The sequence below is a fragment of the Zophobas morio genome, unplaced genomic scaffold (assembly GCF_036711695.1).
Source record: "Zophobas morio isolate AGI-343-1 ecotype UQ-CSIRO unplaced genomic scaffold, CSIRO_AGI_Zmor_V1 ptg000007l, whole genome shotgun sequence".
Lineage (NCBI taxonomy): Eukaryota > Metazoa > Arthropoda > Insecta > Coleoptera > Tenebrionidae > Zophobas > Zophobas morio.
Genome location: NW_026972112.1, coordinates 4665101 through 4693035, shown reverse-complemented (window position 1 = coordinate 4693035; position 27935 = coordinate 4665101). Strand labels below are relative to the sequence as shown.

The window sequence follows — 27935 nt, the reverse complement described above, 5'->3', positions numbered from 1 at the left end:
ACCGATAGTGTCGAGGTCATACAATTTTATTATATCATCAACGTAGCGTTGGATGTAAATTATCTATCAATTACTTAAGTCACGTTTGGGTGGCAACCTATAAAGGTTATAATATTGCCAGCACGAAAAGCGCTCCGAATTTCAAAAAATTTCAATTTTAAAAAAGTTGTCTAAAAATTATGAAAAAATTCAGGGACGTGGATCTCGACATACTGATTCCAAAAATATAGCATGTCGATGGTCACGAAGTAACATTTTCGAAAAAGTCGCTGCGAAATGCGAATTTATGAAAATTTCAAAAATGTCGAAATTTCAACGGTCGATTCTGGAAAAACGGTTACAGGTATCAAAAAACCGAAGCCGGATTTGCGTTCTAAAGCTCGAAATCTACAAGAAAATGTATTTAGTTGAGTTTCGAAAATGTCAAAATTTTTGCGAAATTTGAAGAAGGGGGGACCATTAAAAAATTTCAATTTTAAAAAAGGTGTCTAAAAATTGCGAAAAAATTCAGGGACGTGGATCTCGACACGCTGGTTCCAAAAATATAGCATGTCGATGGTCACGAAGCAACATTTTCGAAAAAATTTTTGCGAAATGCGAATTTTTGAAAATTTCAAAAATTTCGAAATTTCAACGGTCGATTCTGGAAAAACGGTTGCAGGTATCAAAAAATCGAGGCCAGATTTGACTTCTAGAGCTCGAAATCTACGAGAAAATGTATTTAAATGTCAACATTTTTGCGAAATTTGAAGACCATTAAAAAATTTAAATTTTAAAAAGTTGTCTAAAAATTATGAAAAAAATCAGGAACGTAGATCTCGACACGCTAATTCCAAAAATATGGCATATTGATGGTCACGGAGCAACATTTTCGAAAAAAATCGCTGCGAAATGGGAATTTCTGAAAATTTCAAAAATTTCGAAATTTCAACGGTCGATTCTGGAAAAACGGTTGCAGGTATCAAAAAACCGAAGCCGGATTTGAGTTCTAGAGCTCGAAATCTACAAGAAAATGTATTTAGTTGAGTTTCGAAAATGTCAAAATTTTTGCGAAATTTGAAGAAGGGGAGACCATTAAAAAATTTCAATTTCAAAAAAGTTGTCTAAAAATTATGAAAAAATTCAGGAACGTGGATCTCGACACACTGATTCCAAAAATAGAGCATGTTGATGGTCATGAAGCAACATTTTCGTAAGAATCGCTGCGAAATGCGAATTTTTGAAAATTTCAAAAACTTCGAAATTTCAACGGTCGATTCTGGAAAAATGGTTGCAGGTATCAAAAAACCGAAGCCGGATTTGGGTTTTAGAGCTCGACATCTACAAGAAAATGTATTTAGTTGAGTTTCGAAAATGTCAAAATTTTTGCGAAATTTGAAGGAGGGGGGACCATTAAAAAATTTCAATTTTAAAAAAAGTTGTCTAAAAATTAAAATTATGAAAAAATTCAGGGACGTAGATCTCGACACGCTGATTCCAAAAATATAGCATCTTGATGGTCACGAAGCAACATTTTCGAAAAAATTTCTGCGAAATGCGAATTTTTGAAAATTTAAAAAATTTCGAAATTTCAACGGTCGATTCTGGAAAAACGGTTGCAGGTATCAAAAAACCGAAGCCGGATTTGAGTTCTAGAGCTCGCAATCTATAAGAAAATGTATTTAGTTGAGTTAGGAAAATGTCAAAATTTTTGCGAAATTTGAAGAATCATTAAAAAATTTCAATTTTAACAACTTGTCTAAAAATTATGAAAAAATTCAGGGACGAAGATCTCGACATGATGATCCCAAAAATATAGCGTGTTGATTGTAACGGAGCAATATTTTCGGAAATTTCGATGTGAAATTCGAATTTTTCGAAATTGTTAAAAACTGCGATATTTCAATGGATAATTTTGGAAGCACAGTTTAAGTTACAGATGAAATAGAGCCAGAAGTGACTTCTGCGGCCCAAAATCTAAAATTTTTTCAAAAGCAAAATTTTTATTGAAAAATTTCGTTCAATTTTCGGTCATTTTCGAAATTATTAAAGATATTTTTTTATCGATTCCGACCTAGGGAACATTGGTTCGGCCTCATTTCTTTGAAACTCCTACCAGTTTTCCAATGGAATATTGTAATTTTTTGGATTTAAAAAGAAATATATTTTCACACCGGATGTTCTAAAATTTCACCCCGACACCATAAACACGCTAAATTTTTGGCATCACCACGTCGAAATTTATATCCCTGGATCTTTTGGGATTTTTTGACGTATTTTTTAAAAAGCAAAATTTTTCAAACCTATGAAAATTTCGGCAAATTTTCGGCCAATTCCGATACTTGATTTAAACACATTTTCTTGTGCATTGTAACCTATTGAAGTTAGTTTTTTTCTTCGATAATTCCTACCTCATTTCCAGAATCGCCCAATGGAATATTGTAATTTTTGCATTTAAAACAAAAATCAAACCGAATATTTCTAAAATCTTTTCCCCAGACCATGAGCACGCTATATTTTTTGGAATCAGCACGTCGAAATTTATATCCCTGAATTTTTTTGGATTTTTTTGACAACTTTTTTAAAAGAAAGAAATTTGGACAATGAAAAATTTTGCCCAATTTTCGATCATTTTCGAAACTTATTATAAAGACATTTTCTAAGAAATTTCGACTTAGGGGAGTTTGTTTCGGCTTCACATCCTCCTTCAACTCCTACCACTTCTCCAGAAATCGCCCAATAGAATATTGCAAATTTTTTGAATTTCAAAAAAAGTGGAAGAATAATAAATCAAAAAAAAAAAAAATATCGAACACTTGAGTTAAAAAACTGAAAAATAGAAACATCGAATCGGAATGGGAAAACCAAAAAATTTAATAACCAAGAAATTGAGAAATCGAAAACATGAAAACTAGAAACGTCAAAAATTGCAAAATTGAAAAATCCAAAAATTTACAAATCAAAAATTTCGAGAGTTGAAAAATTGGAAAATCGCAGAAATTGAGACTGAGAAGATGAAGAATCGAAAAATTGAAAAATTCCAATACTGCAAGATTGAAAAATTCAAGAAGAGTAAAACTGAAAAATCCAAAAACTGACCGAAAAATTGAGGAATGGAAAATTGAAAAAGTGAAAAATCGAGAAATTCAAAACTCGAAAAATTGAAGAATTATAAGACATTGACAAATTCCAAAACTGAAATATCTAGAAATCGAAGTCAAAAAATCAAAAAAGGAAAAAACCGGGAAACTAAAAAATGGAAGAAAAATTGAAGAATGAAAAAACTGAAAAATTCCAAAAGTACTGAAAGATCAAGACATTAAGAAATGCGAAAATTTAAAAATGAAAGAATAAAAAATCAAAAAACCTAAAAAATCGAACACTTGAATTAAAAAACTGAAAAATCGAATCATTGATAAGTCTACAAATCGGGAAATGGGAAAATAAAAAAATTGAATGACCAACCGAATATTTCTAAAATATTGCCTCAAAACCACGAACACGCTATATTTTTGGGATCAGCACGTCGATATTTATATGCCTGAATTTTTTGGATTTTTTTTCACAATCTTTAAAAAAGCAGAATTTTTCAATGGAAAATTTCAGCCAATTTTCGGCAATTTTTGAAACTTAAAGACTTTTTCAATTTCGACCTGCATAAATTATTTTTCGCCTAATTTCTTCGATATTCGTACCATATTTCAATTTTTTCGGTAAAAAAAAACATTTTCAAACGAATATTTGAACACGCTATATTTTTGGAATCAGCATAGGGTGCATTCAACATCAAGTTAAATGCAGAACGGTGATCTGATCCAAAAAAAAACTCGTCTAGTGGGCCATGTAATTTTATTTTTAAAATAATGATGTTGGCAACGTCAACGCGTTACTTGTTCAGTTTGACAGTTACAGCAAATAACTGTCAAATAAAGCGTCAAATCGTTGCTATACCAACATAATTATTTTGAAAAGAAAAAAAATGCACAGCCTACTGGAGGTGTTTTTTCCATCATGTGTATATCTTACCCAAAAAAGTGAATAGGTTAGGGACATTAGAAATTTAAAGAATTTATTATTTTTTATTACACCTAGAGTGCAAATATTATGAGAACATATTGCCTTCACCAGTGGCGTACTTTGGTTTTGTAGTAAGGGCACACTTAGTGTGTTCTCCTCGAAATATTTCCACTCTATTTGTGGTTCGTCACTCATATTATGGATTTTGTTCAAGACTAAAAAAAACTCAATAATAATTTGTGTCTTCCTATTTAAGACTTTAATTGCATGATGCTGTATTTTGTAAATTGTTGGGACCCCATTTTTTCTGAAAACCGTTGCCCCAAGAGAGGAAATATAACTCAATCTTTTTCTTTTCTTTTTTTTTTCAAAATTCTTTGATTTTTTTCTGATTTTAGTTCTGATCTAGTCACCTCTAAGAACTTTTAGACAAAACAAATGTCATAACTTGACTTGCCAAAATAAAAACAATCCACAATTTAGGTTATGTTAAAGCGCACAAGTTATTTGTTCTAAAAGACGACCTACGTAATTTAGTGACGTAATGGGCAGCGAAAAATAGATCAGAAATTAAAAAATCTCGCTGGTAATAAATTTTCAAATTTGATAACAAAAAAGAATTATTTGGACAGAACTTCCTGATAAAATTTTGGTATCACATCATTAAGATGACATATGTAGAAGTGTGTTATTTTATAAAATTTAAGTAGAAATTACTTTGCAAAAGATTGAGATGACGTCATCAAATTATTGGTAACCGTCTACATTATATTCCCCAAATACATCTAAAATTTCAGAACAACCAGTCCACTAGTTTCAGAGGTTATTTGTCTAATAAAATGGTCAAATCACAATAGACAAACGGAAACGGAAGACATTTTTTTGTACTGGCTGTAAACATTTTCTAAATGAAAGTCATACTTTCATACTTTTGTCTGGTTTTATAAGAAATTCGGTGCGCTTTAAACGAATTGGCAATATTGGCGCAAAATTTCTCATATAAAATGCGTTCCTACTTAGAGTGAATTGAAAAATATTATTAAAAGCAACGACGAGTCATTTGTAAATAAATTTGACGTGACCTAAAATTTCCATTCTCAGAGAGCGCGAACGCGAGAACCAGCGCATGGAGTTATGGATCCGCGTCGAATCTCTGGCAGCTAAGAAACCCGAATATGAAATAATCAAATCGAAAAATCCGGAAATCACGAGCGTCATCACGAGCCCCGATCCGGACGACGAAGTCAACTTGGACAACTTGGAGCAGCAAGCCACGGAGGTAAAGACATTTCCATCAGTCCGTTTACGTAGCAAACAAATGTTTTTATGACAATGTCACCAATCTACTCTTCTCTGTTTCAGAAAAAGCGCAGCTAGTAAATTGTTGTTGTAAATATTTTTTAGTGTAAAGTAAGTTTGCTGTCACCCCGCCCCCGCCCCCCTTCGATCTCTTTGTTTCTTTCCTTCCGTTTATTTTTGTCATCGAAACATTTGACCGTCCCTCTGTGTGTTGGATGTCCGGTGTCCCCTGCACAACGGGATAACGCACTAATCGTGAGAAGTGAGGTGGTGGGGACGTAACAGTTGACTGTTGGAATGGTTGACACCCCAAAACTAACTTTTTTGTGTGTGCATTTGTGTGTTCCTGTCGTTCTCGCACTGTCAGCTGTCACTCCTTTACTTCTCCTCCTGGTGCATGCACGGTTTTAACTGGTTTGCTTTCAGGCAAAGAAGACTCGCAATTCAAACAAGCCATTAGTTCGCCGCAAATCGGAACTTCCTCAAGATCAATATACAGTGAAGGCCCTCAACGACCACAAGCGAGCAGACGAGTATCTGACGACGCCACCAGATGTCAACAAGTGCTAGTCCACTTACTACTACACGTTTTATCTAGTGAGCTTAGTGCCAACGCAGACCTAAAAAATCACACTACGTGTCGTGCGATCTGACAAGTATTGAGTTATGCTGTGTCTGGACGTGATTTTTTGGGTCGTTTTTTACGACGTGAACGGTCTTTTGTGTTGGTTTCGAGAGAAAAGTCAAAAATATTTTTAGATACTGTAGCTGATAGACGACTTTCGAGTACAATTCTTTCGCGCTAGGACTTATTTGTATGCAAATAGATAACTATTGTAGAAACAGTTATATCAAATGACTGCATGAAGAGATTTATGTGTTGTTAGCCGTTACTAAATTAGCATGTGGCCTTTTATAAAATAATACTAAGATATTTGCGGTACCGAGTTCTTTTACGAGACGCTAGGTTTTATTTTACTCCACTTTTCTCTCTCACGGTTTTTTATTTATATTTTTTATTTCAACAAACGGGGATATGAGTTAAGAGTGTAAAGACATTATTTATACATTTAGAAATTTAATGTGTGGCACTTGCTTTGAATGTGTTATTAAAAAATCGAATGAGCTATTGTTAGTTACATTTACAAAAGAAAGTGTAAGTCTAGTGTTGTAACTCAAAATACATTCAATAATTAGTTGTAAGGATATATTTTTTATGTTTCAAGATGGAAGGAAAGTGTACATATGGAGATGGAGTTGATATTAGACAGTATTTTTTTAATGTACAGCTTTGCTTTGTCAATGATAATTGATATAAATAATTACGTTTCTTTAATTCACCTGTTTGTTTACCATACACCACTTTAATATTACATTAAAATAAAATATATACCATTAATACATACTCGTTACATCACATACATATCGTTCTCGACCTTTACGCTGTTACTACGTCATCACGATAGACGTGTGCGCAAAACCGACCTTGAATGATTTCGAATTTTTTAGGTTCAATAAAAACGCGCCCTCTCATTTCGATTTTTATTATATCAATGAAAGTTACAAACGTCTTATGAAAAAAGCAGCCTGTCTTTAACATTTTGTGTGGGCCCGTGTACACTTTAAAAACGGTAATCAATATCAAACAGTGCTAGTAACACAAAACGTCCTAGTCTAACATCCTACCACATATTAATATGTTAATTTTACAATTCGTCATTAAAATAAAAAACAAAAAATTTTGTACTGTTATAAAAAAATATCAAAATCAACAAGCGGCAGAACTCTCCACAAACATAATTATATCACAGATTAAAAAGAAAAATACGTCTTGAAAACAAAGCGGAATGATTAAATAGACATGTCTCCGTACTGCAGCGACCACTTCTCGTACGCCACCAAACTCTGCGGCGACACGCTCCTCCGGATCCTCTTGAGCGAATCCAGGAAGTCGTTAATGGTGATGCTGCGCAGCGCGTTGGGATCCATCTCCTTGACTTGTTCCGGCTGCAGCTCCCTGATTGGTCCCAAGGCGGCGTCTTTGGCTAAAGCGGTGAGATCACTAGCTGAGTAGCCCTGCGTAAGCGTCGCCAACCGTTTGAGTTCTTGCTGCGTGAGCGTGCAACCCTGCTTAGCCAGCAGCATTTTGAAAAGTTGAGCGCGGGTGTCGAGGTCGGGCAGGGTGACGTAGACGCGCTTAGGAAAGCGGCGCAGGGCGGCTTCGTCGAGCTCCTGTGGACGGTTGGTCGCCGCCATCACCAAAACCTAAACACAATTTAAATTTTATATAGCAATGACGTCATCGCGTTTACTCACTCGTTCACTGTCAGGATTGCTAGGCAATCCGTCAAACTCCACCAGAAACTCCGTTTTCAGCCTCCGGCTCGCCTCGTGCTCGTTGTTCGACCGCTCGGATAGCAGAGAGTCGACTTCGTCAATGAAAATAATAGACGGCTGCAACTCTCTAGCGATCGCGAAAAGCGCCCTTACCATCTTCTCCCCATCTCCGACATACTTCGACGTGAGGCTGGCGGCACTAATCGAGAAAAACGTTGCCTGAAAACCATTTCTTAACAAAGACGACCACTTTGGGTGAAAAAAATACCCGACATTCCGTGGCGACCGCCCTCGCCAACAAAGTTTTTCCGTTTCCGGGCGGCCCGAACAGCAGTAAGCCCCTCGCAGGGGTCCTCAACCCCGTAAACAACTCCGGTCGCAGCGATGGCAAAATCACCATCTCTTGCAGCGCCTGCTTGGCTGTATCTTGCCCCACGATGTCGTCCCACTGGACCTGCAGCCCCCCTTCCACGATCTCGTCAAGTATGCACTGCGCCAGCTTAGCGTCGACGCCCCTCAGCACGGGGGATTTGCCCCTTGAGGTAGATCTACTCGGAGTGGCTACTACAAAATCGAATTAATATAATTATAATTTAAAACAAGTATCTACGCCACTGCTTTCCCAATACTACCAATCAAAATCTTACGTCAAAACCGTTTTCGCCATTAATAAAAATTCATCATTGGGCGAATTATATTGGCAACGCGAAATTCCCTAGAACTACAAGTGACACTTGACGCAAGCGCCTACTCAGTTATTTGAAATTACCACAACCCCACACAACTAACAACTACTTTAAAATTCATTTTTTGAGTAAGTTTCACATTACTTGAACTGGCGGCTTTTCTAGCAGGAGATCCCGTGTTCCCAGGTACAGAGAGCTGTTTTTTGACGGCCGGAGGCGTAGACGAGAGCTTGTTGAAGGGGCGCACGGGCTGAATGGGGGCTGTGCGTGACCCCATCGACCGTGGCAAGGTTTGGCTCTTGGCTAAGGTGGCATTAGGGGGGCGTTTGCTCGCTACTGTTAATTTCTTGCCAGAAGCTGGAGAAAACAAGTTAGTGTGGTAAATGTACAGACTTGCTCGTTAATTCATTACTAAAGCCGTTACTGATGCATGAAAACTGTCACACTTGTATTATTGAGGCTTTTTAATCAAAAATGGTACACGCATGGGTTGATCCAACGTTTGAGCGTTTAAGCGCATCCGGGGTCATTAGTTGCAATTATTCCAAAAAGTCGGAAATGTTATTCCTATAATTACGAAATAATTATCATAATAACATTATAATAGTTTTATTTCACGCATTGCGCAATTTAAAATTACCTCAATTAGTGCAAAAACTATTTAAATTTCAAACCATTAAGTAATTTACGTAATTATATACTTCTGTTTTAATCTTGCAACGTTTTTAAATAATTCATGAAATCAATAATTCTGTGTTAAAAAAAAGTTTAACTTTTCCTTGGAGTTTTTGATAAGTATTAGCCCCGCCCACCCGCCCCCTCTTCATTCTGGTGACTATTCTCCATATCGGTAATTATTATCTTATTAAAATCTAAGTTTAAATTCTATTTAACTAGCATAAAATGAAATATATTTAACAGTTATCACAGGAACATTGCCAACATAGTTTTAGCCCGGTTGCGCTTGACCACTCCTGGCGCGTGTTGAATCGCACGGTTTTACAAACAAAATGGGAGCTATTACTCAAAAACCAAAAAAAAATCGTTACGAGTTAAAACGTCTACGTGGAAACGCAAAATTTCTAACTTTACACTGTCGAAGCGAGATGCCAACGGAAATAAAAATACCTTTATTAAAACTAAGTTTGGGAGTGGGTATATTGCTAGTGTAGCTAAGTTTAGGAGCCTCTTTCGGTTCTTTTTGAACATCCTGTTGATGTAACATATCCATGCTTTCTATGAACAGAACATAAACAAAGACGTAAATACCAAAACAAAACAACTTTGTGGGAGCCTCTTTAGTTACCCAAAAACTGGAGCCGGTCCTTCGCCATCGCCAGATTGGTCTTCATTTTTTCGTGGAGTCTCTGCGCGCGCTCCCACACTTCGCCGCGGCCGCCCCAGCACTGCACCGCGATGCCCAGCTCGAGTTCCGTGATGCCCTTCCGATACAGCTCGATGGCCAAGTCCTTCTGACCTAAAACGCGCGATTAATGATTCATGCTCATCACCGCTGACTGATTCAGGCCAACCTTCGTTCTCCTCATCGATCTTCAGCGCCTTGGAGATGTACTCGAAGGCGCGACGGTGGTGGTGTTTTTGTTTGGCCAAGAGCGGGTCCCCCGGGCCCGGCCCTGACGATCGGTGCACTTGATGCGACATTTCGGTTATTTCTTCAACGACACAGGTGCTTTGACCGCTCTCGCATTCAAACTGACGTTTCTTAATTAGGTAATTTGACGAACTACAGTACACGAAACGGAGAATAACGAAAATTTGGTACAACAAAGAGCGCAAAATATTGAACAGAAAAATGATGGGGAAGGAAACAATACATAGGTTGCGTTTATGTACGGATGTCTCTGAATAGGGTGTGAACATCACATCTTCCCGAGAAATGTCGGGGTCACTTTTCCTTGACTTTTTGCCTGGCGATTTGCTTTGGGTTTTACGAACCATCCGGAGGCCATAACAAACGTCAAAACCTCACGAAATGACAGCGAGCGCCGACTTCAAGGCGGTAACACCAACACAACGACAAGAAAAATCGAACTCAATAATTTAAAGCAAACCGGACAAATTTTTATTAAATAAATTGTCTTAAATCAGTTATTTTCACCCAGTGTTATATTAATAAGGCGACACATCCACAATTTGATTAAATAATGATAAAATAAAAATTGACAAATTTGACCCGTTGTGGTGGCAGCCATGCGCAGCTAATGTCATCGTTGTTTCATTCAAACTCGATTTTCTGTTTTTTGTTGATTTAAAAATTCGAAATGGATCGAAGTTTTAACTCGCCCCTTCTACCCAAAAGTCCGTTTTCACCGCGCCCCCGCGCCAGCCTGAGCACCAAAAGAGTCCTGCAATCAAGCTTTCGCAAATCATCGTAAGTGAACACCAACCTAACCTAACTTTACTAACCCGGTTTCAGTCGTTTCAGCGTTTCAGGAAAATCCACACAGTCAGTCCAAATAATATTATCAACACCGTACAACTACGTCGAGCGCTTTGGACAACCTCTGCCGGTATTAATTACAGAAGCGTTAACTTTTGCTGACCGTAAGTCACTCTGTCTAGTCTTCAATGCAACTACAGTTTTGTCGTAGGAAGTACGGTTGTCTCGGCCCGCATTTCCAAGCACGGCTACGCTTGGGTGGTGTGCGGCCGCCGCCTCCTCATCTGGCAGTACCGCCAAAGCCCCGTTTTGACTGACACCCCTTCAAAAAAGAGCCTCTTGAACCAATGCTTCGAGCTGCAGCTGCCCCAAAGCGACTTGGCGCACCGGGCCGAACTCGTGTCCGTTTTCGTGAGTTCGGGCTCGACTACGCCGTCGTGTATTGCGGTATCTCCAGAAGGGGTGGTGCGGTATTGGCCGGCCATTGTGCACGAGGGGGTGTCAGTGGAGCAACATGTCAGTCTGCAAGGGCAAGAATGCGACAGTTTGACTGACATAGAGGGGTTGGGGTGCGTTTTAGCCACGACGACGTGCACGGTGGTGCTAATACAACCACAGTTATCGGGGGGTAGGAACACTTTGAAGTGTAAAACCTTGCGAATACCGACGGGGTGGCTGGGAGGGATTAGTAAAAGGATGTCGAGTTTGATTTTCGGGCCGATTGCGAGCGAGAATTCAGCAGAAAGTGTAAGTTACAAACGCTTACTTTTTATTTATATTTAGTTATATGTTTGAAACCGTCCTGACTTATGACTGGTGTATAACGTTCATATATTATTTCTTTGAATTTGTGGATTAGGGCATTGTGCGGGTGTTGAGCGTACCCAGTGGCGACACCTGGGCGGTTTACGTCTTAGCAGACCACAACCTACAAAAATGGCAAGTGTCGAAAAACGACACTGAAGAATTAATTTTCGTCGTCGAACTCAACCGAATGGTGCGTGATAGTTTTCGCAGCGCCCTCTGGGAGAACTGTGTGGGGGATCAAACCGAAATCGACACCTGGCTTCTGGATATTCAGTCAGATAAAGACGGCGTTATCGTTCTAGCAGCCGCTGTTAACATCCCCATCTCCCCTAGAGTCCACTACGCCATGATTAGTTTCCAAACTAATACCAACCAAACTCCGACAAACATCAAAGACTTCCTAATGTTAAAAATGACAGATTTATACCGCGAAAGCAACACCGGCGACTATTTGTCATACAGATTCCTCTTGTGTGGAACCCACGCCTACTTATACAACCAGAAATCCATCACTGTTATCAAACCCCATGAAGAACCAGATATTCTAGAGTTCAACACCCCCCAAGATTTTCTCTTAGCGGGGTCCGTTTGCGTAAACACTGCCATATTTTTTTCGCGCAATCACGGCCTCGTCGCCATCTCGAGTAACGAAATGGCGAACGAGCTGAACTTGAGCGTGGCAGGTGCGAACACCCCGGCAGAAACGTCCTTCAACGAAAGCATGGTCGTCAATAATCTCTCGATTTATAATATGGACCCGGAGGAAATCTCGAACGCTTGTAAAGACACTTTAAGCCAATTAAAAGCCGCTTTTATTTTCTACATCAAGAACCAAGAAGACGCCTATAAAGACATCCTGTATGAGCTATTCCCACCCGACACCGCTAAAGTTCCAGGAATCGATCTTCTCATGGATAAAGTCGTGGTGATGATGTGCAAAGATCTCGTCGACGACGTTCCCGCAGGTGACCCGCGGTGGAACAAAGACACGCCGCTGGGTCTCGGCAGTTCGTACTCGATGCAAGTGCTGCACCAGCTCGAGGATAAGCAAAAAGCGCACGCTTTGTACATGAAGTTTTTGAAAGACTCGGGGCTGTGGAAACAGCTGGGGGCGTCCACGATTCGGAGCACCACCATGGCGACGGTGTACGTCCTGGGGGAGCTGGCGGAGAAAATCGTGGCCGCGATCACGTTCAAAAACATGGCCAATAACAATATTTTGGAAAAGGCGATCGAAAAGGCGGTGGCCGAGTCTGACACAAGACCCGAGAACGGGTTGACTTTTCAAGATGTGTTCTTCCGGGAGATCACCCAGGTGCATAAAGGGGTACAAGAATTGGTGAATTATTGCGAGGATATTTCGCACTCGAATATGACTCCGGCGCAGATTGTCGAGGTTATCCACGATACAAACGAAATAGTCTTGGTGAGTTTCTAGACTTTCAAAGCTGTATGAAAATAACGAGTGTAAACTGTTTGTTGATTAGGGGATGTTGATGGACGTGGTCAAATATAGGGAACAAAACTTGACGAACTACAAGCCATCGGAAACCGTGACTGTAATCGCGCCGGATTTTCTACCCTGGACTGCGTCAAGTGGCTCCGATGGTCTCTTCAATTCACTGTCACAAATGGTAACTAATTAATTTCGCAAAACTAAGCACTAAACAAAGATTTTAGCATCATCACACCTACAATTACGGAATTATTTTAACCAATAATGACCGTTTAAAGAACAACTTATTCGATCAACTGGTCGCCGTCACCGATATAATTTTAGACGGGCGCAAAAGCCACCTGGAGAGCATCAAAGGCACCCCCCTTGAAGCCATTCTATACAAACAGTACTGTGCCGATCGTCACAAATTTATGAAGCCGTTCCGTAAGTGACGCACACTTACTCCGCGAGGTCAAAAATAACCATTTTTATCCACAGTTCAGGAAAAACGATGGGAAAGTTCCGCAAAACTCGCCGAAAAGTACCTAGATTTCGAGACACTAATGACAATTTGCGAAGCCACAGGCAACCAACGGCGTCTCGACGACTATTTGGAAAGGTTCGGCAACGACGGCTTTTCCGAATTCGTGTATAACTGGTTCCTCAAAGAAAACAAGCAAGGAAAACTGATCGACATGTGCAAGCACGTCGGGAAAACTAAGAACATCGAAAAGTTGGCGACTTTCCTTTCGGATCACCCGTCGTTGTCGTGGATGCAGGAGATTTTCGACAAAAAGTACAACCAAGCGGCGGATACTTTGCGCAAGTTGGCGACGGACGAAGCCGAGTCGGTCACCCGACAAAAAACGATGTATAGTTTGTGCAAGTTGGCCAAACTGGCGTCGGGCAGTCACGATTCGGACGACTATTTACGAAACGTGGAGGGGAGGTTGGATTTAATCAGCTATCAAGAGGACGTGCCTGACTACGTTTTGCAACAGTTTGGTTATGACACCGTCCACATTCGGGTGATTTCGCCTAAAGATTTGATCCATTTATTCATTTGTAAAGAATATAAAGAAGCCGCGGAGTTGGAATTCAAGAAAGCCCTCGATTTGTTGGCGTTTATCGACGACGAAGAGCTTAGACAAGAGATGTCGCTGAAGATATGGCGGTACGCGCTCTTAAGGGACATGTGGGACCACCAAAACCTAGACTCCCCTTTGGAGATTTTGCAAAATAAGTTGTTCTTCAAACTGGTGGATTTGGCCATGGTTTTGAACGGCGACAGCTGGAACTTGCTGCCGCCCCTAGACACGTTGCTAGACGACGACTCGTTGAAAGACTTCCAAAATAACACTAGTTTCCAGTTTTTGATTAAAGCAGGTTATGAACATATTTATAGGAGTCAAAGTGTGGAATGATGTTTTTTTTCAATAAAGTAGTTTTGTATAAAGTATATTGTTATATTTCTAACGGATTGGCCAAAATTTATAATTACACTGTATGTGATTATTGAGAAACACAAGTCGTATTTTTGCGCAATACTAAAAAAGGTTATCTCTTAGATCCCGGTTTTGGGCACAAACAAAAATTGTGCACACGAAAACAAAGTTAATGGATCCTTGTTAAATCTTCCACCATTTTTACTAGATCGTCCACGGTACACTCTTGTTTCATCCCTCCTTCGCCAGTCATCTGTGACAATACAAAGATTAATCCCCGGAACTAGCGCATCGACTGCTTTTATATAGTATACTGGTAATGGTACTTTTGCCGAGGTTTAAATACTATTTTATTCACAATCGTTTAAATAGATTTATCCCTCAAATTGCTAATCAAATTCAACTTTTTAACATTGACAAACGTCAAACTCAACGTAATGGACGGTGATAATAATGTGAAATAAAATGGGGGAAAAATTTAAACCCTCCCACCCACCCTATCTCAATTGTAATGATTTTTTTTATTCACGGTGAAGCAAGTGGGCGGAGCTTAACTGCAAAATACTTATTTCTTTACAAGAAATTAAAAACATGTTTTTGAGTATCGTGTTATTCAAATAATACCAAGTACAGTAAGAAAAAAAGGCAAAATATAACCCCGCCCACCCACCCCATCTCAATTGTGATGATTTTTTTTATTCTCCGAAACTTAAAACACGTTTAAAATGGTATTTTTTTTAACGAAATATGGATTTTGCAATTAGACTCCGCCCCTAGGTCTGCTAACGAAAGAAAACTTCATTACTATTTAGATCGGGGCAGGTATGGGTGGGGCTTTAATTTTTTGGTAATATAGATAGGTTGCTTTGAATAACACGATTCAAAAACATGTTTTTAATTTCTCGTTGAAAAATAAGGATTTTGCAGTTAAGCTCCACCTCCTTGGCTCACGACGAATAAAAAAACATCATCAGAATTGAGATAAGGCGGGTGGGCGGGGCTTATATTTTGCTTTTTTTTCTTAACATACATAGCCATCTTTTCACAACAAGAAACTTAAAATATAGCTAAAGTCGTACATTTTTGCAACGAAATATAGACATTGCAATTATGGGGCGGAGCCTAATTGCAAAATCGATATTTCCTTATACACATTTTTCATTTTAAACATGTGTTAAGTTTCATGTTGTGAAAAGAAGTCTACACATATTAAAACAAAAAGTAATACTGTAAGCCCGCCCACCCGCTCTATCTCAATTGTGCTGATTTTTTTTTATTCTCTGTGAACTAAGGGGGCGGAGCTTAACTGCAAAATTCCTATTTCTTTACAAGAAATTAAAAACATGTTTTGGAGTAATGTGTTGTTCAAAGAATACTATGTACATTAAGAAAGAAGGGAAAAATATAAATATAAAATTGTGATGATTTCTTTTATTCCTAGAAAGTTAAAACACGTTTAAAATGGTAAACATTTGTAAGGAAATATGGGGTATGTAATTAGACTCCGCCCCTAGGTCTGCCAACGAATAAAAACTTAATTATCATTTAAATCAAGGCAGGTATGGCTGCGGCCTAATCTTTGGCTTTAATTTTTTCGTAATATACATAGGTTTCTTTGAAAGACACGATACTCAAAAACATGTCTTACATGGTAATTTCTTGTAGACAAATTATAAGAATTTTACAATTAAATTCCTCTACTTTGGCTCTCGACGACTAAAAAAAAAATCATCACAATTGAGATAGGGCGGGACTTATATTTTGCCTTTTCCTTAATATACGTAGTCGTCGTTTCAGAAGAAGAAACATAAAACATGTTTAAAATGGTAAATATGAATCTTGCAATTAAACCCCGCCCCTCGATCTGACAACGAATGAAAAATTCATCACAATTGAGAATTGAGATCGAGGCGGGTATGGATGGGGCCTAATCTTCGGCTCTTTTTTTTTTCTTAATAATAAATAGGAGTAGTATTCTTTGAACAACACGATACTCAAAAACATGTTTTTAATTTCTCGTTGAGAAATAAGGATTTTGCAGTTAAGCTCCGCCCCATTGGCTCACGACGAATAAAAAAACATCATCAGAATAGAGATAGGGCGGGTGGGCGGGGTTTATATTTTACGTTGTTTTTTCTTAATATACATAGCTATCTTTTAACAACAAGAAACTTAAAACACAGTTAAAATCGTTATGGTGACAAAGTCTTGACCACAGGGTCCCCTTACATTTATAACCGCTGATTTCCATCTGCCATGAATTACACATACGTAACGTTTTAGGGTCGAAAGTGACATTCACTTCCACCTCTTGGGTGGAAAGTGACAGAAAAGTGACATATGTCACTTTCCACCCTTGAGCTTGAAATGAAGTATGTAATAGCTCACTTCCAAACTTTTAAAAAGTTTGAAAGTTTCACATCACTGACCGATTGTGAATAAAATTTATTCATTCATGGACACCGTAAAAAGATTTCCCAAAGTATGTTAAGTCCTTACCTGCAGACCTTCAGCCACTTCCTTCATTTTATCATGCGATAAATCCAAAAAGCTCTCTATCAAATCCCCATCTATGAAACCCTCACTAGCCTCTGTTTTGATATCTGTGTTGAACGCCCTCCAATGAGAGTGTTCAATTTTACCCACTGACTTTATGACAGTGGCGAGTTTGTTTTGTAACTCCAGGAGAAAGTCGTAGAAATCTGAGCTGATTTGCGTCACCAGACCTAAAACGTCAATTAGTTTTCCAAAAAAAAAAAAAATAGTACGTTTCTTGGGCACAGTGTTGCCAGAGTTAATTGGTAAAACTCCGCTACAGGCCGCTGCAGGCAACCATCACGTGGGTGGGGTAAAATAAAAGAAATGTCTAAGTTTACATCTGCTTTTCAAAATAACATTTTCGCGCTGAAATAATTGACAACAGCGCGAAATCACATTTGAATAATTTGAATTTAAAAAAAAAAATCGTTAAACATAAGCAACCATGTGCACGTTAACGCTTTTTGGGTAGTGTGCAGTTCTGCTTGAAATTTTAGTTAGAGGGTTGGTAGCGCGAGAAGATGGCGGCTTGCTTTGTAGAGAGGGAGGGGGTCGCGACCCTGACATTGTTGGTTTGGTTCTCTGTGTGAAAGCATGGTGAAAAGACGCGGTAAGTTGACTAGGTTAATTTAGTTGGGTTGGGAGTTAATAAAAGGGAGGAAGCCTTTGTGTAACGACAATTAATCGTAACAGGCGTAGCTAATTCTTGCGGCGTTCTAATCGGAACACGTGTAAATTTAATTCATCGTTTGTAAATTCACAGTTCATGTTAGGAGTTTGATTGTTAACTAGTTTAATGCAATTTAACAATCAGGAAAGTGTTTAGAAAAACACTTACAGGAGTTTTCATGAGATTCGTTTAGTCAGGACTCGGTTAATCGTGGACTGACGGGGGATTAAAGATTTGTCTCCTTAGACAGTTATCATCGTTACCATCATCACATCACCGAGACGCATTTTCCTCGCAACCGTGGATAACTACATCATCGAGGAGTTTTCCTCGCAACGCCTGATGCATTTTGTGATTATTTATCATGTGTTTTGTTTGCGATAAACGGTCCACGATATAAACCCTCAAAAGAAATTGTTTTAAGTAACCAACCACTTAGATCATGGCATAATGTAACATCATAGAAATTCTTTGTTTGAATAGTTGATAAAGTGTGGCATAATTTAACGTAATGTAAATTCTTTGTTTGAATTGATAAAGTGTGTCAAATATTAATCAGATGTAAATTTGCTAGCTTTGCAATTTTCACCTCATGCAATTTTTCTCTATCTTACAATTTTAACTTTAATAATTTTCTGTGCTGTATAATTTAAATTGAATGTAAACTTTCATACTCTGCAGTTTCTAACCTCACGTAATATTTTTGTCTGCACAAGTTTTATTTTACATCAGATCTTTTCTTTTTATAAATCTCTGCTAGTTTTTTTTTTATGTAAATGACGAATTTAAATGTTGTTTATTGCTCTTTTTGAAACCTTAACAGTTGTTCAGTTGTAGTTTAATGTCAGAATCATAGAAACTGAACATTTAAATGGAATTGAGGTTAAATAACGCAGAAACACTTGGCAGAAGCGGAGGGCGCGGTTCCTAGTCGAGCTGGCGGGATTTATCGCACCACCTGCACAAAAGATGCAGGTTACGACGTAACGACTTGCTCGTCTAGACACTCTTGGGGTGCTGGGCGACAGTGCTTGCGATAGATAAAATCACTGTCGTGGGTAAGAGAACAGCCACGACCTGGAGCCCCAAACTCCGCTCGTGCTACAACGCCGATGGGTATTTTACTATTCTTGTTGTACTCTAGAATGAAATTGACTCTGATGCCGCTGCATAGTTTTTATTAAAATTTTGTTCTCTTGTTGACTGCCATAATTTTAAATTTGCCGCCACACGCCCGTAATAACTTGTGTATTTGCCTCCAGTTACTCAAAAAAATTCCGCTACATTTCCAGGTTTTTTGCGCTGTGGTCAAAATTCCGCTACCGGTAGCGGAATGTCGCTACGTCTGGCAACACTGCTTGCGCACGCTCTTTAAGACCAACAATGAAACCAACAAAAAAAATCTTGGTTAGATAACCACACCATACTTAAGTTCTTACCTATGGCGCCCCCTACCGTTCCGAAGAGCACACACCCCGTAGTCGGCGTCGACGTCTCCCCCAAATTCTGCATAACCAGCGACCCGTGCCTGAACATGTTGATCATGTCCCCGACGTGAAACTGCCCCACTTCATGCATCTGCGACCTCTCCTCGTCAGTCGTGGCCGCGCTGTCTTTCTGACACACGAAAATGTTGAACGAATTCTCGGCCCCCAGGAAAATATCGTCGTCGAGAATCTCCACGGCCGTCATCCAGTTGGGGTTGAAGTCCCTGGCGATCTCCTCGAAACTTCCTTCCATCGTTTTGTACTGCAATAGCGTCATGCTCCGCATGAGGTCCCCCAGGAGAATGAAATCCCCCTTCGTTTTCAGATACAGCGTGAGTATATTGTTGAAGTGGGAGCACTCGAGCCTCAGCTCCTTCTCGACGGTCCATTCGAATAGCCTCACTGTGCTGTTGATGCTCGCGAGGAGTTTGCCGTTGAACTCGGCCAGCGAGAAACACGCCCCTTTGATTTCCTTTTCGGAGATTTGGGTGAGTTTGTTGTCGTTCCAGTGGAAAATGAGGATGCGACCTTGTTTCGGTTCGGACTCTTCGGGGTTGACGATGGCGGTTCCCACGACGTAGTATTCGTTCATGTCCGAGCCTAGTCGATTCGTGGAGATGAGCGACATGGCGTATTCTTGTTGCATGAGCTGGTGGGCGTGCAAGACCTCGAAGGTGTGTTGATCGATGATGAGCAAATTGTGGACCTCGACTTCTTGACCATAGTCGGGGATGATGTTGCCGCCGATCAGGGTGCTGCTGCTCGACTTTGTCATCGAGAGTGACCCCACGCTGCTGGAGGCGGTCACCGACTGCGCCATTGTTGAGGCGCTCGGTCGCGCCGGGTTCAAGCCGGTAGAATCTTGAATGTCGATGCGCGCGGTGAGGACTCCAAACGTCTATTATTACAAATGATTACAAATAATAAAATAGTGAGTAGTTTCACCCACCTGCGAGTCCTCCTGATACGCTATCCTCCTCGGCGACTCCTGCAAAGGCACCGTCCGTATATGCAACTTCTGTATTTCGTCGATTGTTCCAATCGTCACCGAACAATCCGTAGCCAAGGCCAAACTGTCTGGGTACGCTTCAGCGTTGAGCGAACACATGTGATTGACTTCTTTCATGTTGACATTTGAAAAGACGAGTTTGTGGTTTGACGAGTAAATCACCGTGGGTCTGTCCGAGCAAGCGAACACGTTCGTGGTACTCAACGACCTGAAAGTTCTCAGAACTGTCGGCTGCGTGCCCAAAGTGACGCGTTTCTTATCACTCAGAGTTCCCGTATCTTTGTGAAAAACAAAATAGTACATTGATCCGTCTCCCAAGGCACATAACAGGTAGTTGTGACCTTCGAAACAGGTCATGAGAACTGACCTAGGTATGATTTCTGCAATCAATACAAAGTGAGTACAGTTTTACCGGCACGTGGTCATTGTACCTCCTCCTAAATACTCTTTGGTTGCTTCGGACATGTCCGGAATGCGCAAAATTCGCGCCGTGATGTCAGTCCACAAACCTACCGCTATGAATTCCGAACCGACAGCACCTTCACCCAACGGACTGATATCTAAACAAGCTACTTCCACGTCCAAAGTGGTCGTCCTGCGACAAAGTTTTTTAAAACTCAGTTTTATTCACGTGCGTGATTTTATTACCCTTTCATTATGAGCTCGTTTTGATGAATTTCTATATAATACAAGATTGAACCAGTGGAAACAACTATTTGTGTATTGTTGCATGCTACTACTCCTATGTTTTTGTCGCTAGGTGGCTTCCACTCGGATAATAACGTTTTATTTTGAGCTGACACTAACCTAGCTGAAAGGGGTGTCACCTGAATAATTTGCTCGTGAATAACATTGCCGCAGTAGAAAGTCTGTTGGTCGGAAGCAAAACCCGAAATGTCTGTTTCTTCCACCTCTTCACCATTTAGACTTAAAATTCGAGTCTGGCCGACGAACGCGAGAACCAGAGTGTTGTCCAAACGACCGTCTGAAATTGTTAAACTCAGTTTTAACCCCATGTCGTTTTCTCCAGTAATCGTATTAATCAACCAATCACAAGTTGTCACTGCATAACGTGGCGCTTGCACTCGCTTGTGATTGGCCGCCCACTATTATTTTTCATGTGTGACAAGCAATGTCAAATTTTCAAAAATCGGAGTGTACCTTAGGGAGTTATTTAGGGTTAGAGAAATTGTTTTTCGCACAGAATATACCAGAGCATAGCCTATCATTGTTCTAAAATTATAGGTTATGTCAACTGATCTTAGGTTTTGTAAATAAGATAATAATGACGAAACATTTGTTTTAGGATTTATCACCACTTCGAAGTTTTTTAAGTATTTCGACAACTTGACAAAATAAAATTCAATCTTCCCCTCACAGTAAATAAAATAAACCAATGAAATTCCAAACGTGGAAGTGGGTGGGATTAGTTTTACCTTTTTTGTTTAGATTCCACTATTTATCAATATAAAACCCATTTTTCATCCAATAACATGAGTGATTGAGAGAAAACCGGGTGGGTGGGCGGGGCCACTTTGAAGTTTTTTTTAATCGTAGATTCGAACACTTGACAAAATAAAATGCAATCTTCATCACACAGTAAATAAAATTAACCATTGAAATTCAAACATAGAGATGGGTAGGATTAGTTTTACCTTTTTTGTTTAGGGTCCACTATTTATCGATATAAAATCCACTTTTCGTCCAAAATAATATGCCAATGAAATTCAAAAGTTGTGATGGGTGGGATTAGTTTTAGCTTTTTTGTTTGGATTTCACTATCTGGTAATATAAAATGCACTTTTGGTCCTATAAAATGAGTGGTCGAAAAGAAAACCGGGTGGGTGGGAGGGGCCACTTTGAAGTGTTTTTAATCGTAAATTCGAACACTTGACAAAATAAAATTGAATCTTTATCTCAGAGTAAATAAAGTAAACCAATAAAATCCAAAAGTGGTAAAGTAAACCAATGAAATCCAAAAGTGGAGATGGGTGGCATTAGTTTTACCTTTTTTGTTTAGGTTTCACTATTTATCAATATAAAATCCACTTTTCGTCCAATAAAATAAGTGATCAAAATGAAAACCGGGTGGATGGGCGGGGCCACTTTGAAGATTCGAACACTTGACAAAATAAAATTCTGTCTTCATCTCACAGTGAATATAATAAACCAATGAAATTCAAAAGTGGAGATGGATGAGATTAGTTTTACCTATTTTGTTTAGATTTCAATATTTATCGATATAAAATCTAGTTTTCGTCCAATGAAGTAAGCCAATGAAATGCAAAAGTGGATTAGATTTACCTTTTTCGTTTAAATTTCACTATTTATCAATATAAAATACCCTCCCTTTTCGTCCAATAAAATGAGTGATCGAGAAGTAAGCAGGTGGGTGGGCGGGACACTTCGAAGTTTTTTAAAACATTTTGACAACTTGGCAAAATAAAATTCCATCTTCACCTCACAATAAATAAACCAATGAAATTCAAAAGTGGAGGTGGGTGGGATAATTTTACCTTTTTTGTCTGGATTTCACTATTTATCAATATAAAATCCACTTTTCGTCCAATAAAATAAGTGCACCAGATGAAAACCGGGTGGGTGGGCGGGGCCACTTTGAAGTTTTTTTTTCAATCCCAGATTCGAAACTTAACAAAATAAAATTCAATCTTCATCTCACAGTAAATAAAGTAAACCAATGAAATTCAAACGTGGAAATGGGTGGGATTGATTTTACCTTTTTTGTTTGGATTTCACTATTTTTCAATATAAAATCCACTTTTCGTCCAATAAAATAAGTGATCAAAATGAAAACCGGGTGGGTGGGCGGGGTCACTTTGAAGATTCGAACACTTGACAAAATAAAATTCTGTCTTCATCTCACAGTAAATAAAATAAACCAATGAAATGCAAAAGTGAATTAGTTTTACCTTTTTCGTTTAAATTTCACTATTTACCAATATAAAATACCCTCCCTTTTCGTCCCATAAAATGAGTGATCGAGAAGTAAGCGGGTGGGTGGGCGGGGCTACTTCGAAGTTTTTTTTAAACATTTTGACAACTTGGCAAAATAAAATTCCATCTTCATCTCACAGTAAATAAACCAATGAAATTCAAAAGTGGAGGTGGGTGGGATAATTTTATCTTTTTTGTTTGGATTTCACTATTTATCAATATAAAATCCACTTTTCGTTCAATAAAATAAGTGCCCGAGATGAAAACCGGGTGGGTGGGCGGGGCCACTTTGAGGTTTTTTGTTCAATCGCAGATTCGAAACTTGACAAAATAAAATTCAATCTTCATTTCACAGTAAATAAAATAAACCAATGAAATTCAAACGTGGATATGGGTGGAATTAATTTTACCTTTTTTGTTTAGATTTCACGATTTAGCAATATAAAATCCACTTTTCAACCAATAAAATGAGTGATCTAGATGAAAACCGGGTGGGTGGGCGGGACCACTTTGAATTTTTTTTTCAATCGCAGATTCGAATACTTGACAAAATAAAATTCTATCTTCATCTCACAGTAAATAAAACAAATCAATGAAATTCACAAGTGGAGATGGGTGGGATTAGTTTTACCTATTTTGTATAAGTTTCAGTATTTATCAAAATAAGATCTAGTTTTCGTCCAATAAAGTAAGCCAATGAAATTCAAAAATGGAAGTGGGTGGGATTAGTTTTACATTTTTTGTTTAGATTTCACTATTTAATAATATAAAATCCACTTTTCGTCCAATAAAATGAGTGATCGAGAAGAAAACCGGGTGGGTGGGCGAGGCCACTTCGAAGTTTTTCTTAATCGTAGATTCGAACACTTAACAAAATAAAATTCAATTTTCATTTCACACTAAATAAAATAAACCAATGAAATTCAAAAGTGGAGGTGGGTGGTAGTTTTTTGTTGGATTTCACAATTTATCAATATAAAATCCACTTTTCGTCCAATAAAATAAGTGATCGAGAAAGAAATCGGGTGGGTCGGCGGGGCCACTTCGAAGTTTTTTTAATTTCAACATCTTAACAAAATAAAATTCAATCTTCATCTCACAGTGAATAAAATAATCTTAGATTCCACTAGTTATCAATATGAAATCCACTTTTTATCCTATAAATTAAGCCAATGAAATTAAAAATTGTGTATGTGGGTAGGTACCTTTTCACTTCCTGAGTTCATCGGAGGGATGACCACTTTTACATTTTCTCGACATTTCATGCCCTAGAGTATGAAAAAAGTAGTTTCCCTGTATTATTGTTTGCCATTTAAAAAAAAAAAAAAACAAAATAAATTTAAAAAACAACCATCCCCCTTCTGAAGTGTGCATGTTACGCTACTGACTGACAGTCCGTTGTCAGATTCTGATGACTCACCATGTAGAATTTAAAATGATCCATCTTTGCGAGTCAGGAATGCGGGCCGGACGTCGCGGGTTCGATTCCAAACTTGGCCTTTCAGTTTTTTTTTTTCTTTTTCTGTCGCATTGTGTATTATCTATGTTTATGACGCCATAACAAATTTTTATTTCTCGGGGGCCTCCAAATATATTTTTTAAGAATGTGAAACCTTCCCGGGGGTACCAATTGTCTCTTTTAAAAATGTAAAACCTCCTTGGGGGCGCCAAATGGTTTTTTAGAATTGAAATCTTCTCGAGGGTCCCAACTGTATTTTTTAAAAATTTAAAACCTTCTCGGGGGCCCCAAATATCTTTTTTTTAAGTGAAACCTTCTCCGGGATCCCAACTGTCTTTTTAAAAAATGTAAAACCTTCTCGGGGTCCCCGAATGTCTTTTTTTTTAGTGAAACCTTGGGGGTCCCAACTGTCTTTGTTAAAAATATAAAACCTTCTCGGGGGCGCCAAATGGCTTTTTTTAAAGAATGTGAAACCTTCTCGGGGGCCGCAATTGTATTTTTTTTTTTTTTAATGTGAAACCTTCTCGGGGGTCTCAACTGTTTTTTTTTTGTTTTTATTGTAAAACCTTCTCGGGGGCGCCGAATGTCTTTTTTTTTTATTTGAAACCTTCTCGGGGGCTCAACTGTCTTTTTAAAAAATGTAAAACCTTCTCGGGGACGCCGAATGTCTTTTTTTTAGTGAAACCTCGGGGTCCGAACTGTCTTTGTTAAAAATGTAAAACCTTCTCGGGGGGCCAAATGGCTTTTTTTAAGAACGAGAAACCTTCTCGGGGGCCCCAAATGTATTTTGTTTTTAATGTGAAACCTTCTCGGGGGTCCCAATTGTTTTTTTTTTAATGTAAAACCTTCTCGGGGGCCCCAATGTTTTTTTTTTTCAATGTGAAACCTTCTCGGGGGCCCTACTGTCTTTTTAAAAATGTAAAACTTTCTCGGGGACGCCGAATGTCTTTTTTTTAATGAAACCTCGGGGGTCCCAACTATCTTTGTTAAAAATGTAAAACCTTCCCGGGGGGGCAAATGGCTTTTTTTTAAGAACGAGAAACCTTCTCGGGGGCCCCAAATGTATTTTGTTTTTAATGTGACACCTTCTCGGGGGTCCCAATTGTTTTTTTTTTTAATGTAAAACCTTCTCGGGGCCGCCGAATGTCTTTTTTTTTAATGTGAAACCTTCTCGGGGGTCTCAACTGTCTTTTTTAAAGATGTAAAACCTTCTCGGGGGCCCAAATGTTTTTTTTTTTTCAATGTGAAACCTTCTCGGGGGCCCAACTATCTTTTTTAAAAATGTAAAACTTTCTCGGGGGTCCAACTGTCTTTTTTAAAAATATAAAACCTTCTCGGGAGCGCTGAATGTCTTTTTTTTAATGTGAAATGTTCTCGGAGGTCCCAACTGTTTTTTTTTTTTAATGTGAAACCTTCTCGAAGGTCCCAACGGTTTTTTTTTTTTTTTAATGCCAAACCTTCTCGAGGCCCCCAAATGTTTTAATAAGAATATAACTTGGGATCTTAAACACCATAAATATTCTAGCTGCTAATCTAAATTCTGCATATTTGGGAAAATCAGGAGCGAATTCTTGTCATGCTAGACAATAATTCACAATTGGCTCAGCCAAAAACAAAAAATTCGTTTGAATTCCATCAGGGTGAACCACCGTATGGTGCACTTATAATGACATGAATGACATATTTAAAATGACGTTTAAGCGCCCTAGTCACTTGATTAAAAAAGTTGTCAGTGCCGCCAACGCTAATAACATTTCTTTAAAAATAATATAGGGGAATTTGTTATTATACCAACCTTCTTTCATTCTTATGTCACTTATGTTTAGAGAATGAACACTCACCTGAAGCCACTTGCAACGCCCACATGCCCTTAATCCCTGGCAAATCGATCGACGCGTGCTCCTGAATCCCAATCCCATTCCTAATAATCCTCAACGACCCCTCCTTGAAAGCCCCCGAACAGGTAACCAGCTGCCCTTGCCCCTGCCTCTCCAAATCAACCACACACATATCCAAAATAGGCGCCAAATTCGTGAACGACTCCATCACGGTGACGTACGACCCGCTGTCGTTTGGCTTTGTGGTCAATTTCACCAGCTGAGAATCCCCCATTCTCGACCCAATAAACAAAACCCCATTATCTAAGTACGTTATACATTCGGGAGTCGCAATTTCCCCCAACAACTCCACTTTCAAGTCTTTGACTGCGTCGTTTCCCTCGCCGCGATTTTCCACCTCGAGGAACAACATGAACAGGTGCCCCGCCATGTCCCCGAGGAGGTAGCGCAGGCCGCCGGGATCCACTTTAGCGTAGCACACGATGGTGCTTTGTTTGATTACCGAAGGAGCCACCACAACTGAGGTCATACCGTCGTGGTAAAGAATGCTTTCTTGACCTATGATGATGGCGCCCCCTAGCGGGGACGGCACCGGTATGATCATGGAGGCTTCGGTTTCGACGTTATCTTGTCGCCACGGCACTTTAACAAACTCCTTTTCACGAAGAGAAATTTCGTGGGTTTTCACATGCCGACCGTTCACGTCTTGATGGATTAAAATTAAAGTGGGATTTGCACAACCGTGCAGAAATTCCACATCGTGAACTTGTAACTCGTCGATTCTGAAATTTTTAACGTAATTTGGTGCGCATTAGTCAGATTGAGTAGTCACCTAATATTTGAAGCTTTCAGTTCTGAGTTGTCTTTCTCTAAAGGAATTATCTTGAACAAACCGTCGTACAACCGCAGCCCGATTACACGGGCTTTCGGATCAATTACAGCCAGAATCCCCGTTTCCGACGGTTTTCCAATTTTGTCGGCGACATTCCCATGTGCTTTCGTAATAATATCCAAGTTGTCTCCATCATTCACGCACTCCAAAATCATCGCATTGTAGCGCATAGTAACGATAAAGAGTAAATCTTTCTTCTCGTGCTGCGGACAAAAAGTAAGACGCACAATCTCACAGTGTCAACACTCACTTGTGGCCGAAAGAGTTTCATCACAGCTACTTTCCCATACAGCCCCACTTCTTTGACAGGCCGCAAGCCTTCCGGAGTGACTAAGTATATTTCCAATCGGGTGTTCTTCGCCACGATTAGGTTTAAATCCCCTGGCAAAGTAAAATTGCCTGTGGAGAAAGGTTATGTTATTGATGGAGTTTCCGCGGACTGGGGGGTTTACCTGTGACACAGGCTGTTACGGCCGTCGGCTTGTGGGCCGTAACGACGTAATGGTTAGCCATTTCGATGAATTGTTCACAATTCGATGCTTAAAATTATTTAATTGTCACAAAATAACATTGAAAAATCCACAATCCCGCACGAGGTTAGAAACGAAGTTGCACCAACCATGCAACGCGAAAGAACTAAAGCGACGGTCGTATGTCCCAAGCACTACGGATCATAAT

At 39.2% G+C, this 27935-nt stretch overlaps 4 protein-coding genes across 9 annotated transcripts in view; 2 read left to right on the top strand and 2 right to left on the bottom strand.

Annotated features, from left to right (window-relative positions):
• LOC135124301 (serine/threonine-protein phosphatase 2A 56 kDa regulatory subunit gamma isoform) overlaps positions 1-6631 on the top strand; it is a 57463-nt gene extending 50832 nt beyond the window's left edge. For 3 of the 5 annotated variants that reach the window (XM_064049266.1, XM_064049267.1, XM_064049265.1), the window contains 2 exons: positions 5098-5275; positions 5722-6631. In XM_064049266.1, the coding sequence (XP_063905336.1) occupies positions 5098-5275; positions 5722-5865 (322 nt within the window). In that variant the 3' untranslated portion in view covers positions 5866-6631. Of the gene's footprint in view, positions 1-5097; positions 5276-5358; positions 5407-5721 lie in introns of all 5 variants that reach the window. The other 2 variants (XM_064049268.1, XM_064049269.1) reach the window with 2 other exon arrangements.
• Positions 6632-6823: 192 nt separating this feature from the next.
• LOC135124300 (spastin) lies at positions 6824-10334 on the bottom strand. 2 transcript variants are annotated; one of them, XM_064049263.1, is made up of 7 exons: positions 9851-10334; positions 9625-9795; positions 9447-9554; positions 8463-8675; positions 7901-8196; positions 7612-7851; positions 6824-7560 (listed from the first exon to the last, which is right to left on the bottom strand). In XM_064049263.1, exons 1-7 carry the CDS (start codon positions 10275-10277, stop codon positions 7147-7149), a joined length of 1869 nt encoding a protein of 622 aa, XP_063905333.1. In that variant the 5' UTR covers positions 10278-10334; the 3' UTR covers positions 6824-7146. The 2 variants fall into 2 exon arrangements, with proteins under 2 accessions (XP_063905333.1, XP_063905334.1); XM_064049264.1 differs by lacking the exon at positions 9447-9554.
• Positions 10335-10517: 183 nt separating this feature from the next.
• Positions 10518-14420, top strand: LOC135124298 (nuclear pore complex protein Nup133). Its single transcript, XM_064049260.1, has 7 exons — positions 10518-10710; positions 10756-10883; positions 10931-11466; positions 11579-12952; positions 13014-13160; positions 13207-13408; positions 13463-14420. The coding sequence occupies exons 1-7, from the start codon at positions 10601-10603 to the stop codon at positions 14386-14388; spliced, it is 3423 nt and encodes a 1140-aa protein (XP_063905330.1). The 5' UTR covers positions 10518-10600; the 3' UTR covers positions 14389-14420.
• Pic (piccolo) lies at positions 14410-27906 on the bottom strand. The gene is made up of 10 exons (XM_064049259.1): positions 27710-27906; positions 27508-27656; positions 27198-27460; positions 26369-27147; positions 20762-21098; positions 20545-20708; positions 20054-20493; positions 19057-20002; positions 16909-17135; positions 14410-14662 (listed from the first exon to the last, which is right to left on the bottom strand). Exons 1-10 carry the CDS (start codon positions 27768-27770, stop codon positions 14579-14581), a joined length of 3450 nt encoding a protein of 1149 aa, XP_063905329.1. The 5' UTR covers positions 27771-27906; the 3' UTR covers positions 14410-14578.
• Between the last annotated feature and the right edge of the window lie 29 nt (positions 27907-27935).